The 16,197-nt window shown below is 38.2% G+C and overlaps 1 protein-coding gene across 1 annotated transcript; it reads left to right on the top strand.

Moving 5' to 3' along the window:
- Positions 1–875: 875 nt before the first annotated feature.
- LOC306824287 (metalloreductase STEAP4-like) lies at positions 876–8,984 on the top strand (the record flags this gene model as incomplete). The annotated part of the gene is made up of 9 exons (XM_079344372.1): positions 876–1,076; positions 1,191–1,298; positions 3,606–3,676; positions 4,041–4,125; positions 5,908–6,186; positions 6,277–6,371; positions 6,483–6,636; positions 6,754–6,924; positions 8,459–8,984. The coding sequence occupies 9 exons, from the start codon at positions 876–878 to the stop codon at positions 8,720–8,722; spliced, it is 1,428 nt and encodes a 475-aa protein (XP_079200498.1). The 3' UTR covers positions 8,723–8,984.
- Between the last annotated feature and the right edge of the window lie 7,213 nt (positions 8,985–16,197).

Below are 16,197 nucleotides of genomic sequence, written 5' to 3'. Positions count from 1 at the left end.
TGATCATCCTGACCTAAATACACACACACACACACACACACACACACACACACCACTGAACACTTGTGAGAAAAACTGAACATTCACACAAAAGAAAAAAGCCACACACAAAGCATTTCCATTTGTGCCAAGCTTCATTTCTGCTCTGCTGAGTCTGTTCGTGTCACAACTTTGCAGATGTTTTAGCCATGGGGACATGAACACTAAATTTGCACAAATTCTCTCTGCAGTCGTTTGGTCGGAACAGTGGGTTTTGAAATGATAATGAATCTGTGGGCCAGGATCTCCCACATGGCACCATGTCAAGTGTGGAAACAGAAGAAATAGGGGGAAAAAAAGACAAGCCCTGGAAAGCAACAGAATGAGATATTTTTTTCTTTTCTTTCAAATGTTAAAGTCAAATTCTGGTTGAGCTAGATTTCACCTTCAAAGCACTCTGTTTCTGAAAAGCAATAAAATGGTACAAAATGTGAATCTGAGGTTAATGTTATACATCCTTACAGCAGAAATGCAGCTCTCCTTTGGACAGAAGCAATTATAAAACGATTAAACAGATATAAATGTACTGAGATTGTTGGGTGGAGCAATGACTCATAGTTGCACATTTTTCCGATTTTCAGATTGCATAATGTACGTCACACATGCCTGCACATGTGATCTAGAGGTTTTCAGTGTGTAATCAGCAGATAAGGTGTTATAAACAACAAACCAAACAAGTGTGATTAAAGCAAGCAGTGGGTTAAGAATCACACTGTGAGTCTCAAACATAAGGAGGGATAGGCACTCTGTAGGTCAGATTCCAATCAGATATAGCAACACAGCAGGGAGCAGCGAACGTCCAGGCTCAGTGTGTGAAAAAGACAGTGGAGAGCAGCATGTATGACGAGGTGAAGCCAGAGACCATTTCCACGCATGCCCTGGGTGAAGCGGCTGTCCCCGTGCCTGAGCAGCTGTGCATCTTTGGGACGGGGGACTTGGGGCGTTCTCTGGGCCTGCGTCTGCTCCAGTCTGGATACAGGGTGGTGTACGGCAGCCGCAGACCCAACAGCTGTGGCCCCCTGCCGGAGGGAGCTCAGGTACAACACATGACATAACATAACCTTTGGGATTTGTCAAAATGTCACAAAAAGGATCGCGTGTGTACTGCTAAAACATGCATCCTAATGTTTTGAATGTGTGTGTTTGAGCAGGCAATGAGCCATGCTGCAGCAGCGAGCTCAGCCAGCCTGATCTTCATCTGTGTTCACAGAGAGCACTATGGGTTCCTGCAAACTATTGCCCCTCACCTGGATGGAAAGGTGAGTTAAGGTCACCAATAGTAGACAAAAGGGAAATAAACTCAGGAGAAGTTATCAGAAACAAATCACAATGTAATAGCTAATCATTTAAAAGTAGCTCAAGTTGCTAAAAGAAGGATTATAAGTTCTAATAAAATAGATAACGTTTCGAGTCCTCCATATATTCAAATCTGAACAGTGACAGTCAAGGTATGGATCATGATAAACAGAAAATATTTGAACTTGCATGTAAACAATAATAAGCAGGTTCTCTATTATGAACACATCAGTTAAGATTGTGCTATCTTTTTTAAGGTAATTATAAAAACTCAAGTAAAAGTCAGTGAACAGTAAAATCTTTTCAAAGTAAAAGTGTTTTATATGACTCATTCAAACACATTAGAATAATAAATTGAAATACAATAATTAAAAACACATAATCCTAGTACGGACAACATTTAAACGGTTAAGTGTGAATAGTTTAGTGTTGTACAAATTTAGCAAAGTTAGTGAATTTGCTATGAAAGATTTTCATTGCCTCAACATCTTCATTCTGTAACTTTAAGAATTTTCAAAAATCAATAAATAAGCATATGCAGATGAATTAGGTTTTTTCACCCTCATTTCATGTATAAAAAAACATTTTTTCCTTCTAATTGTTTCTAATAGTTCTTCACAGTTGTTTTTTTGATGTATAAAGTTCAAACGCTATTATTAATGTTTTTCCAAACATTCACTTCAGTGTTTTGGCGTTTATCAAAATCTTTAGTTTTCCTGATAAGATAAAGTGTTACAAAGTTTGTAGAGTGTTTGGTCCAAAATGTTGTTAAATGCTGTCCTAATAAAACAGGCGGATCATGAACGAAACAGGTCAAAATTATTAACAAAAAATTGTTTTAAAGTTCACAATGATGCCCTTAGTAGAGGAGGGACAGAGATATCGACTTAAATATAGTCAGTACTGAATAGAGAGGCATTGAGTGCCTGAGAAAGGGTTGTTATATCCCCTTGTCAAATTTTAAGATTTCAGTGACTTTGAGTAGATCCACCGAACAATCCTTCTCAGCCTCTTACATTTGAAGATTATCTTTTTACTGATGCATTTATGTCAACAAAGAGGGTTATCAAGGGCAAGTTTTAAAGGGCAATTACAACGCACATAAAACAATGGACGTGCACAATCTTACAGCATACAGCAATAAAACATACACACATACCAAGATGTTTAGATCATCACTTTAAAAAAAAAAAACCCACACACATTCAAACTGATCTGAATAAATCACAAATGATGAAATGTATTGAACGGATACAAGTTAAATAAAAATGTTCTAGGAGGAAGAAAAACTTGGGCAGAGAAATTACTGTTCCTGTTTTTTTTAAATGCCTTTGAACTCTTCTATATCTTCTATCCTGCAGCGAAATATTAACTTTGTTCTCTACAGATGTTGTACTACTGTGTTTAGTTGTTCTTGTGCTAACCCATATCGTAAAGGCTGAATTTAGATGTTTGAGATGCTGACTGACAGGGCCTATCTCAAGACAAAATCCTTTGAGAACATCAGAATGATTACATTACAATATAATCAAGAAATACACGGTATGTATAAGTACCCAAGTACTTAATGAAAGGAATACAACTGGTGACAAGAGTAAAGTTAAAAAAAAACCCACATGTAGACAGTTTGGAGCAATATAACAGTACTAATGTTTATGTAATTTTGGACATTACTAAACCGGATCCTCGACCTTATGCTGTTCGACAAAAATATTTTTTTTGTCACTGTTGATTTTTTTTTATATGAATCATTTAATAGCTTGGTCTATAATTTCTTTTTATAAATTGAAAAATGTTGATCGAGTTTTCCCCATACCCCAAGATGAGATTCTTAAATGTTTAACTAATTTTAACAACCTACATAACATCAGTTTACTGTCACAGATAAATAAACAACAGAAACAAAATCATATCTAGGAGTTAGATTCTGATTTTTATTTTTTCTTAAACACTCAAACTGATTAATTGATAATCAAAGTACCAATTTATTCAACAATAGACAAATTATTATTAATTATACTTTGTAGCTCTTATGTGATAAGAGCAGCATCTGTAAATGTTTCCTCTGACATTGCTTTATCAGCATTCTTCTAGGTTATTCAAAAAGAAAAAAGTTGAACGAGTTCAGTTTTTCATCTTTATCAAAATGACTTAATTAATTAGCATGCCCCTTTATTTGAGCAGAAATATGAATGAGATAAGATAAGAGTTAATTGGATAGATCTGACTACTTTTTTCTTTTGTCTGCTCTTGTCTGTCGTTGCTCGAAGGTTCTGGTGGATCTCAGTAACAACCTGAAGAAAGGTGTGTACCCAGAAGCCAATGCCGCTTATCTGCAGAGGTAACATATTCAGTCTCAATATTTCCTCCCTGTACAAAAGCATATATGATTATTTTTGTCTTGATTTCAATATGTCCAGACCCACAATCTGCAAAAATCTGTCTCATGTAAGCAAGCAGCTGCCACTTTTTTCAAAGGCCTTTTTTCCGAAATGCCACTTAAAGCATGAGACATCAAAACTCCCAACTGGAAATGAAAAAAAAAATTGCAGGGTTTCAGCTCCCTTGGCAGGATGTCCTGCTGTGTGTCTATTCAGCTACAGAATAAAAATCAATTCTCACCCTTTTGAGACCCTTTTCCCCATCTATGTGCTTGATAAAAGAAACAATAGTTTAACTAAAATTCCTCGCTGTGTATTCTGCAGCCTGGTCCCTGGAGCCGCTGTGGTGAAAGGCCTTAACACGCTGTCTGCCTGGGCCCTGCAGAATGGACTACTGGCAGGAAAACAGGTGAGAGTGGAGTGAAAGTAAAGAATCTGTTAAAAGGATGTCAGCATGATCAAAGGGAAACAGAGCCAGGAAGCTTCTGAAGGCTCTGCTTGACTAGACTGAACATACAAAGACAAAGCTTTAACAGGAGGAGATTACAGACTTGATCTTTTACAGATGATACATGTTTGACTTCAAACCAGGAAACAAAAACTGCCTTCATCATTTCCTGAGCTACAATGGGATAAATGCTGCTAGAATTTGTATTAAAAGAACGACTTCATCATGAAGCATGGAACATTTCAGAAAAGCAATCGATATCATTTGTGCCGTTGCACATGATTGATATTGCCTTCTTCTCAAAACAATGGAAGAAAAAAATGAGGGCAGCCCTCGTATAAACACACAAACAAACAAACAAACACACATTATGATGTTACAAACTACAAAGACCCGTGTTTATTGCAGCTTGCGTTTCACAGCTACAAAGAGAAACACAAACATGCTGAAACCTCTGGAGACCAAACCTGAATCTGCCTCGAATCCTCTTCAACTACTCACCCCCCCCCCCCCCCCCCAAAAAAAAAAAAAAACACACTCACACACACATACACACATGTACACTGCAGTGCTCTATTTACTTTGAGAACAGGTAGCTGTGAGAGAACATAGTGTGTGTGTGTGTGTGTGTGTGTGTGTGTGTGTGTGTGTGTGTGAATGTGTGTGAAGCTATAGTACAGTACATATCTGCACATGCTTGTAAGCGTGTGCTCTTCCCTGGTCAGCAATTTGATTAGATCCACAGCAGGGCCGTGCCTCTGTCACATTTACATTCAGATGGAGATTTGGTCTGTCGGCGGTCCCCTGCTGTTACTGGTGCAGTAATGTAGGGAGACATGGCTGGCTGCCTGGTCCACTTAAACACACACCTGGGGGAAAACTGCTCAATCCTGCTGCCCCCACTGTCTGCCTGTCAAACTGCACTCTCTCTCTCTCTTACCTACCCTCTCTATACCTCTCTTTATCTCTCTTCTTTTCTGCGATTATTTTTGTCTCACTTTACAAACATCTAAATCGCCTTATGGCAGAGCTGTAAGTGTGGTAATAATCTTCACCATGGTGAGAACTCCAATGTGATTACATATTTAGCACCGTATGTGTATAGTATGCATGTGCCTTACATAGTCATAAATATCCAGCAGACTGAAAGACTGAAACAGCTCTGTGGAGATCAACAAAACCGGGATAATTCTGTTGACAGACACTGTAGGTGTGTGTGGTGCAGTCATGCATTACATATTCCTAACAGGGCCGGTGAGTCATCAAACAACAATCTCTGGATAATTATTAGAAACTGAAAAACAAAAGGTGATCAGCATGAAGAATTACACATCTTTTGTGATTCTGAGCAATTTTTTAATAAAAAATGCACCGGATTTGTAAATAATGGGATCGCAGTCAACATAATTGCATATAAAGATAAAGTAATATGTTCTGGTTTGTCTCTCACGTAAATCAGAATTCTACATTTGTTTTGCCAACATTATGCAACCTTTAAGGTTTGCTAAAGTAGTATGGGCAGACAACTTGAACTGCACTGCGGAATGTTGGGCAGCATTTGTTGAAAGTACTTGAACTACGTTTATCTCTGTTATAACGTAGAGCCGGCTCACACTACAGATCCACGATTTAGCATAGCACAAGTAGGGCGTCTGAGATAGTCTTGCTTTTGTTTGAATCCAGAAGCTGTATATTAAATACAGAAGCCCATTTTAAAAGGTAACCCTATTTTCTGTGCTCCAGGTGTACCTGTGTGGGAACAGTGCAGAAGCAAAGCAGGCAGTGGCAGAGATGGCCACAAAACTGGGCCTCACTGTTCTGGACAAAGGGTCTTTGTCATCAGCCAGAGAGCTGGAGGACTTTCCCTTACGGTTGTTCCAAGAGTGGAGACTGCCGCTACGCATTGCCCTTGGTCTCATCGCCTTCTTTTTCTTTTATCTGCTTATTAGAGATGTCATTTACGCAGCTGTTGAAAAAGGCAATGACATCTCCTTCAGAATCATGATATCTTTGGCCAACAAGGTAAGGAGCTGCCCACCCTTTAAGTATTGTTTTTTAACATGTTGTGTTCCTTTTGAAGGATGTGTTCTGGCTTTGCCTCCTATCTTTCAGGTGTTTCCAATCGTTTCTCTCATCATGTTGTCCCTTTGCTACCTGCCTGGAGTTATAGCTGCCTTCCTTCAGCTCTACAGAGGGACCAAGTACAGGTCAGACATCAAACAGGGACAGAAATGTTCACTTACTGTGCAATTTGTTGTTCAGAAAAGGTGTATCATTTTGAGAGTGTGAAGCAGCTAGCTCACTTTTGGATGTTCCAGGCGCTTCCCTGATTGGCTGGACCGCTGGATGCTGTGCAGGAAGCAGATGGGTCTGGTTGCACTGGGCTTAGCTTTTCTTCATGCCATCTATACATTCATCATTCCTATTCGCTATGCTGTCAGACACAAACTCATCTCGCGGGTGGTGGATGAGGTACAGCAGGCTTGTTCAAAACCTGCAGGGTTTCAGAATCCTGTAACTACAGTAGAAGACATAAAACTTTCATTTCAACAGAGTTGCCAAGGTAACAGCTGTGTTTCTGTCTTTTAGATGAAGAACAATAAAACCACTCCATTTTTCTTTGATAATACTGAGGCATGGGGCACAGACTCGTTCTTGGTACTTGGGATCCTGGGCTTCTTTCTTTATGTCCTACTAGGACTAACATCCCTGCCCTCTGTGGGAGGAACTCTCAGCTGGAGAGAGTTCAGCTTCATTCAGGTCAGAGCGCATGTGAAAAATGTGTGGTCCTCTAAGAACATGTGTTTGGCAGTGTGCGTACTTGACCTTTAAGCCTGCTCTGTGTTGCTGTTATCAGTCATGTGCTCACTATCAATAAATATATCTTACAGGTCCTTTTAGATAATCTATATTTGGAGTAAACATGTTTTCATCAGAGTTATTAAAGTGTTATAAAAAAAAAAAAATCAGTCATTGGCACTCTTCTCCCTGGGGCCTAGTTAACTAACAGCATATACCAGGCACACAGAACGAAAGCCTGACTGACTTTAGCCCAGGATTTTAAATGTTAAGTTATTCATTAAAGAGAGTTATGATACGTAGTATGATCCAGTGGGAGAAGATTATGAATACAGGTCACAGATCCATTTGTGTAAAGGTCAAGTCCACAGATAGAACTCCGAAAGGGAATGACTCAGAGATAGAGGTTAAGGTCAAAATAGTCCTTATGATCTGGTGTGAAGAACTCTAAAGTTACACTAATAATACTTTACAATAATTGTTTGTTGTTGTCACAATAGTGATTGGGAATGAAAAAAAAGCAACTTAAAGTCCTGTTCAAACGTGTTATCCTCATAGCAGAAATTATCATAATGGAGGCACAGTTCATTATTGTAGAGCAACAACAGGGCTTTTTTTCTTTCAGAGAACATCTGTTAAATGCTTAAAAAAAGAACAAATGGTATGCAAAAAGAAAATGGAGACTCTATGCCACTGGTGCCACAAAAGCAATTATTCTGACAGAGATGTGAGAAAATGTTGTATTGATTGAGCCTGCTCTCACAAATAGCCAGACATTTCCTTTTTATAACATTATCGAATATATCCCCAAAACTTCACTTTAAAGTATTAGCTACAGGCGTTTTATTCCTAAAGTCAGTTGTACATGAGATTTATTTGAACAAATTGTTGTTCTATTTAAAGAAACACGCTAACCATCAACAAATAGCTGCAGGGGCTTAAGCTACTGAAAGAGTTTTAAGGAGGTCCAGATGTTAATGACACAATATCTGTGTTTGCCTTTAACGTGTCAGTGAACCTTTTTTTGGTGAGACTGAGAAGAGAGATTGATACCACCATCATGTCTGCCAGCTATTAGCCTATAAAATGAAGAGACCACCAGCACCCAGTAAGCTTAGCTACTAAAGGCTAACATTATCTAAAGGCATCAGCCTTCTAGCACCAAGGGCTAAATAGCTAATATTTTTATCTTGCTTGCACAATCTATGTACAAACCAAAATGTAATAATAATATGTGTACAGGAAAAGTATATGACAGACCGTATTTTGGTTGTGTTATCTTCTGCTGATTTAAATTGTTACAAAGTTAGCTTTTAGGTGCTTTTATGCAGTAGGCAGATAATGTCCTTTACACTAAGCTAACATGTGGCTAGCTCTACATCATCATAATTAGTGCATAAACACAAGAGAGGTATCAATCCTTTCGTCAAACTCTTGGCAAACTGTTGCTGTTTTTTTGGTTTTTTTTAACAAATTGAAATTTCATTTTCTTCAGTCGAAGCTTGGCCACCTGACCCTGTTCATCTGCACATCACATGGTTACATTTACGGCTGGAACAAGTTCCTTCGTCCTTCGACCTACAAATGGTACACTCCTCCGGGCTACATGCTCTGTCTGATTGTGCCCTCTGTGGTGTTGGTGCTAAAGTTTCTGCTCCTCCTCCCCTGCGTGGACCGGACCCTAACCCGCATTCGACAAGGTTGGGAGAGGAACCAGCCAGGGGAAGAGCTGGTTTTGACTAAGGCAACCAATTTATAATCACTCCTGTCTCAAGAAAAAAAAATGCAAAACTGTACAGAACATTGTATAGATACAGATGATTGTGAACATTTGTAAATAGCCATAATTAGGCACAATGATTGACCATATTTCATTTTTTTGACTTTGAAAAAACTAAAAAATCTTAATTTTTTTTCTGAAAGTTATTGTAAAAAACATTTTTTTTCCTGTCAGGTTTATATGTTAAATAAACTAAAAAGGAAAAAAAAAACACATTTCAATAAAAACCTTAGTTATTGTTTGTGTCCTCCAATCAGTCTTACAAAACAATAATGTGTGGTTTATTTCAGGTCTTCATAGAAATAAAACATTTTTTAAATATATTTTCCCTGCGAGCTTTCAAAAACAGAAATGTTTGTGCGGTCTTTCTCACAGAATATGGTAAAAAAATAGATTGATATTCCCAGCCAACATCCATTGTTTTGATAAACATAAGCAACCGTTCTCCTTCCCCCTCTCCCTCTTAGTGGTGAGATTGTATCCCTAAGGTTGCTCTCTTTCAGGATGCTATTGATCTCCCAGTTTTCTAACATAAATACCTCGCTGCTTGAACCTGCCTGCCTCTCAGGGGCATGCAAATGTGCATACTCACACTTACACAATGCATTCAAATGCAAATAACTCAAAGTGAGGAGATTGATGTTAAACTAATTATATTCCCACATGCAGAGTCAACACATAGAGATGCACACACTAGTGCCAACAACAGAGTGCAACAACAGGTCACAGATTTTGTAGCCAAAAGCAGTTGTTATAAAACCAGTCCCTAATATATCTAGAGTAACAATTAGCAACAACTTTAGAGAGTCAAGGGGAAAGCAGAACAGAATGCAGGCTTTATAAAAGAGTATTATATTCACACAACAAACATTGACATGCTGCTCTGGCTGCCATGATGTCAAACTGTTGTATCTTAAGGCTTTCCTTTTATGATTGAAGGAATTTGACAATCCTTACCTATGTTTTATTGATAAGCAACTGGGAATACAAGAACAGCTGTTCAGATTTTATGTTAACACAATTGCATGTTTGAAAAGCCATTTGTTTTAGCTAGCAACAGCAACTCTCTAACATTATCATGAGCTACCAAGTGGCTCTTTACAATAAATGCATACATTAATAGCCTGTGGTAATTTTAACAAGAACATTAATGTATACTAAAAGATACTGTCTGACATTAGCTACATGATTATATTGCGTTTGATTTTACTTCCAAAATGAACCTAAATACCTCTCTGGATTTTAAAGATAGCTTTTTATTATCAGTTGCTGATCAATTAAGAAGCACTAACATCGCAAGAATGTGTCAAATTTCATACTTAGGACTTTAAACATTGTAAAATTCTTGTGAAACGAGGATAGTGTTTAAGCATCCCACCCTGGGCCCGCTGTCAGAGTAAAATGGGCCATCTTGTGAACATGGTCAATGGCCCCATACCAATCTGCACCATCACTGACTCCTGGACCTTGTGGCACTTTTTCGGCTTAGTGTCTAACTGCCATTAAGAGGTAAGGTGCTTAAGGGCTTTGATGAAGACTTTCTACTCCACATTTCATGTCCCATTTCGCATGGTTCATCGGGAAGTTGTTGACTTGTGAAATTATCTCTACTTAATGTCAACATTTTGTTAAAGTGATTTGTGTTTTCAGTCAGAAGGCGTTCATGGCTTTTTTTAGTTTGCATTGTGAAATCACAACACAGATTCTTATTGGCATGTTTATATCTTCACATTATTGTGAATATATATATTCAGTTTATTGGCAATATTTTTATTTCTATGCAACTTGATCTCAAGAGTGTGTGTCCTATTCTTCACTTTAGCCATAATGGACTCACACAGTCATGTCTGACAGTTAAGTGTGTGAGGTTGAAGTCTTCAGCCTTTAAGGCAGAGGCTGAATTTGGCCAATATTGAACGTTTGCCCTCAATAGACTCTGATAGCAGATAAGTGATAGCCAGGTAGGCAGGTGACTTGATCAGGTGATGAGCAGAGGTGGGAAAGTCACAAGTGACTGCTGGTGAACAGGTGCAGAATAGCAGGTGTAAAATGTGTACATATTAACATAGGAATATAGAAACCCTAATCAAATAAATGAGATGCAGAGAAGGGAAGAGAGGAGGATGGAGCAGCTGTCTCTGCGACAGGATCTGGTGCTACAAAAGGAATATGCAGCGGCTTTCCCGCCCCAAGCAGAACATTTAGTCAGAGACATCCTGTTATCTAGCATCTAACAGCATTATCTGCACACACAATCTGCAATCCATTCCACCCTCTCAAGTTGTATTATTCTCTTATTACCAAAGAACTGCTGTTGATTTTAGCCTATCTCCTGCTACTTGGATGTGTGTGTGTGTGTGTGTGTGTGTGTGTGTGTGTGTGTGTGTGTGTGTGTGTGTGTGTGTGTGTGCTGATATAAATAAGATAGAGTATTCCAATATTGCCCTGGGAAAGAATTAAGATGTAGCAACACTGAGAAAAGCTGTGAAAAAAACTACTTTACATTCATCATCTCCTCTCGTGTTTATTATCACACACCTATAGGCGACCATGATGCTGTAATAAGATTATGTGCGTCCAGCCATGAAGACTTGCCTCTATATGAGCAGAAATAAACTTTGGATTTGTGGGTAGAAAAACAAAATCATGGGGCATAATGTAGAGTTCAGCCAGGATTCATCACTCCATGATGAACAAAATGTTATTATTGTCACTGACATTTGTCTGAATTGTTGTGAAACTAACAAATGCACATGGAGGGCATGACCAAGCTGCAACATAAACATTATCTTATAGGAATGTATTTAAAACTTATATTGCAAATGGTGTTAACAATTTAGATTGTTTTATTTTTGTGAAAGGAAAAAATATATACATGAACATGTTTTCTTATGCACCTGTGAATTATGTGATTTAATTTTCTATCTATATAAAGGGTTGATATGTTTTACAAACTGATTATCTACACCATGAAATAAAATGTTGATGTTGTGCTGTTTGAACTATTTTCTTTTACAAAATCTACAACTTGAAATTGTTTCTTGCTATCTTTAAGTTTTTAGGTTGCTACTCTTTCCAAAAAATAATTGAATGTTTCAATTCCTTCTTCCTTTTGTAAACTTGGAATTGCAAGCTCTCAGGGTTCAAAGAAAATGTATTATTATTGCTTGAAATAGATAAAATAATAGTCTCTGCCTATATGATACATTTTGACATACTGTTTCTTTGAAACAGATCAGAAAGTCTATAACACCTCAGGATTGCTCTTAAGACTGTATAACAAGGCACAGCATGGGGTACAGGTACCGTGGCTCAGGAAATCAAGCAGGCATATGGCATCCAAAGGGACCCAAGTGTTCCTCATTGTCCACTGGATTAGACTTTCACAATATGCTCCAACTCTCAAATCCCTCATTCTGTTGAGGTAAAAGTTGCCCTACATTACATCAGGAAGCAGCTAGCGTACCACAAGGGGCTTTTTCCGAGTTCTCACGCAGCACATAACACTTTATTGATTCAGCAGGAATGTCAAAAGAGAGGTGTTTAAGGTGAACAATGTTACTGCTTCATCTCCTTCAGTGCAGACTAATTTAGGTTGGAAGTCCCACAAGGTTTGCAAGTAGCCTTCAACATCCCCAGTGCTGTGTAGTTGGAGAAAATGTTACTATTTGTTCAGAAAATAAAACTTAATAGAAAAAGATGAGGATGAGGCTGACTGTCTTATTTGGATAACACTAATGAACTTGTGTACAGGGTCAGGGAGAGCGAATGTTTAAACAGGCATCATTAGGAGGGAAACAGAATCATTTCAGCATGGGTCGATAAATGATGTAAGTTCACATTTTTTATTCATCTGCTATCAAGAGTATGTCCTCACTTTTTGATTGGGGTTGCCCAACTGAGGCCCTGATTTCTGCAGAAGTGGCCGAAAGTGTTATGTAAATGTAAGTACTTAGATAGACGATCACAGTTTAGTTTAATTTGCAAACATTAGATAAATAGGACCGCTGCATAGACAGATGTATATGCTCTTGCTTGAACAAAGTACACATTACAATTTACTTTTCTTTTTAAGTTATTAAATAAAAACGTTAAAGATTCAAGGTTGCTGTTGTGACTCTTCAGGAGAGCTTTCCCCTAATCAATCAATCATCAATCAATAGTCAATCAATCTTACTGTTATGCTTGTTTATTGAATGTATTTCAGTTATAAATTCTGTAACATCATGTTGCATAATTATGTTGACATTTATGACCATAAATAATATCTTGAAAGCAGTTAATGAATCTAATGCCCTGCAGACTAAATAACAAATATGTAGAATATTTCCTTCCTGACTGTAAAAACTCTGTCAGATTATTCAAATGGGACCACTGGCAAAACCTCCACACCATCTGTGCGCCCCTAAGCTTATACTTTTTTTTGGGGGGGGGGGGGTCAGAAAAATGTATGAATTGCTTTCCAGACTGCAGTCTCTGTAAAATATGACAAAACATGAGCTGATTTCTATCCTACAACAAACTGCAGACATACCCATGCCACATGATGCTTTCAGTTAACCGTCTGGTTTAACAGCCTGAAACGTTAACTGGTTATTATCGGTTCAATTTCACTTAGGTCTGTTGTTCACATGTTTTTATTCTTGATCAGTTAAAATATAAATTATAATAATTACAATGGGCAAATAGCCTATATGTACTGTCAGAGCCAAATGTAACTTTCTCTCTACAAAGCACTTCAGTAGTGGAGTTTGCACTCTTCTCTCTTTTCACTGACGTGATGAGATCCAGAAGTGACTTGGGAGAAGCCTGCAGCTCAGAGCGAATGTTTCCTGGAGAACAGCATCAGATCAGCCAGAGGGATGAACCCTGGAGAGGGATCAGACTGAGGCAAAGAGACAGAGCACACCCAACTCAGCAGGAAAAAATGTCAGAGTTTAACTGAGTTTCTAGACAGGGTTAGATGGAATAAGTGGATGAGAGAGAAACTACTAAACTGCAAACATGGATAAACCGTGTACATACATACAGTCACGGAATAGCAGGCAGGAAACAGGAGAGGTGGACCCAAGTGCAGAATAACTTAATTTATTTTAACAAAAAGGGCAAAAACTTTCTTAAATAACAGAAATCCAAAAATCACAATGAGAAACACAGGGAGCAGGGAGATGAACCACATTCCAGGACAACGACAAACCACGAGACAATGACAATGAACCGACAAGAAACTGAGGCAAACACAGAGACTAAATAGACAAGGGGTAATCAGACGCAGGTGAGACTAACGAGACAGGTGAGGAACATCAGGGTAATCAGAAAGGCGGGAAACACAAGGAACAAAGAACACAAGACCAGAACACTGAGGACAAGTACAAAGTAAAACCCAACACTGACACCACCAAAACCAGATCTACAAAATAAAACAGGAAACACTAAAGACTAGACTTAAAACACAAGACAGGAAATAAACTAACATGCAACATAGGAGGACACAGGGAAACACACTCAAGACTAAAGTAAACACAAGACTATGAAACACATTAAAGCACACAAGGGAAACAATCCACACTAGGAAACAAATAACACTAAGGACAGAATGAAAACTAAAACTAGAAGAAACACAGAGACAAAACCAAACCATGACACATACATACATACTTACATATATTACATACATATATTACATATTACATACATACAGTACACACAAGAAGACTCTTCAATCACATGAATATTTATCTTATGGAGGGTTCATCAGTTGTAATAATTTAATGTTTGAAAAAGTTTGGCTGTATTTACAGGGGGCACCACCTGAGTTAGCATTGTTCCAAAAAAAGGATTGGGTTTTTTTAGGTTGGAAAAACCATCCCTTAACCGAGATGGTGGTTTGAGACTCCAACACCTAGAGAACCTACGCAGACCTTGTTCCAAGGAGCAAACCACTGGCAGAAGGTTGGTGAAGAAAATTGTTGAAAACTGTGAAAATAACAATCATCATTTCAAAAAAGATGGGCCTCAAGCAGAAAATGTGTTCATTTACCTGTACCTGTTCTCTGCTCATTCATACAACTTTTGTCAGAGAGTATGAAAAAGACAACGGTTAACATCGAATCCTGCTGTCAGAATTCACACTGGGCACCTGACAGAATCTCTAGTACAGCTGTGATAGACGATATAAGAACAGCGCTGTACTGTCACAGGCATGAAGAGGAAATTGACATCTTTTAAAAAATGTATCATAAAACAGTAGGACTATATTGAATGATAATGGACATTGATCTGCATGAAGACTAAGACGCAGCTTTTCTAGACCTGTTGAGAGTGGAGAGTGCTAAAATATGTATTTAGTATATGATGGTATGATAATGATTCGTTCACTGAATCTTACATTTTCATTTATTTTTGTTAAATTACTATCATATTCAAAATAATTTAATCAAATGTTGATTTAATGTGTCTGAAATCACTCACAACTCACTGGATCATCTAGTAGAGAAAAAACAATTGTCACTTACACAGCATTGTAATGCACTGAAATAAACAAAAAGGCAATATCCTGGACACAATCTCAGATGAACGATACAAGATACACAGTCAAGGTCAACTGTTGTTTTTAGTCTTTATATAGAAGGCAGTATAACTGGTTGTCTTTGCCAGCACTTCTGGGCCCCATGAAAAGTTGATTGTGGACCCCACCACCAAAGTTCAAGTTTTGGTGGTGGGGTCCACATAGGGGACGAAAGGACGTAAGTCAATTACAGGGATAACAAAGCTGCTGGGTGCACATTGACCAAGACTCAGTGTAGGCAACTACTGTGCAGGTACAGAAAAGCTGTAGTGGAACATCAAGGAAAGTCAGAATGCACATCATGGAAATTAATCTTATGATCGAGATGTAGAGGAAGGGAGAGAGGAGGAGGGAGCAGCTGTCTCTTTGAGCTCAATGCTACAAAAGGATTCTGCAGCAGCTTTCCTGCCCCAAGCAGAGCATTTAGTCAGAGACATCCTGTTATTATCAAGCATCTCACAACATTATCTGTTGTCATGCAATCTGTCCCCTCAACCCTCTATTATTCTGCTGTAAGAGACATAAGGGACTACTGTTTATTCTATGTTAGCCTATAAACTGCAGTTTAGATGATTTTGGGTTTGTGTTTGTGCATGTAGATTTAAATACTGTTAGATTTTTCCAATATTGCCCCAGGAAGGATTAAAGAAGTAAAAACCTACAGAAAAGCTGTCAAGGATGCAAGTTTAAATCATCTTTTACACTCATGTTTAATTTCACACACCTTAAGGCTGACATGAAGCCCATAATAACATTAAGTGTGTCCAGCCTTAAAAGCTTGTATGAGCATAAATAAACAGCACCAACAGTGGGGGAGGATTAGCTGTTTACAATGGAGCAAATGTCAATGAGCATTCATTCCAGATTCTTCTGTGAACAACACACC

This window comes from Symphodus melops (assembly GCF_947650265.1).
Source record: "Symphodus melops genome assembly, chromosome: 5".
In the NCBI taxonomy this organism is placed as follows: Eukaryota; Metazoa; Chordata; class Actinopteri; order Labriformes; family Labridae; genus Symphodus; species Symphodus melops.
Note: the sequence above shows the minus strand (reverse complement) of the source record. Positions and strands in the feature narration are given on the sequence as shown.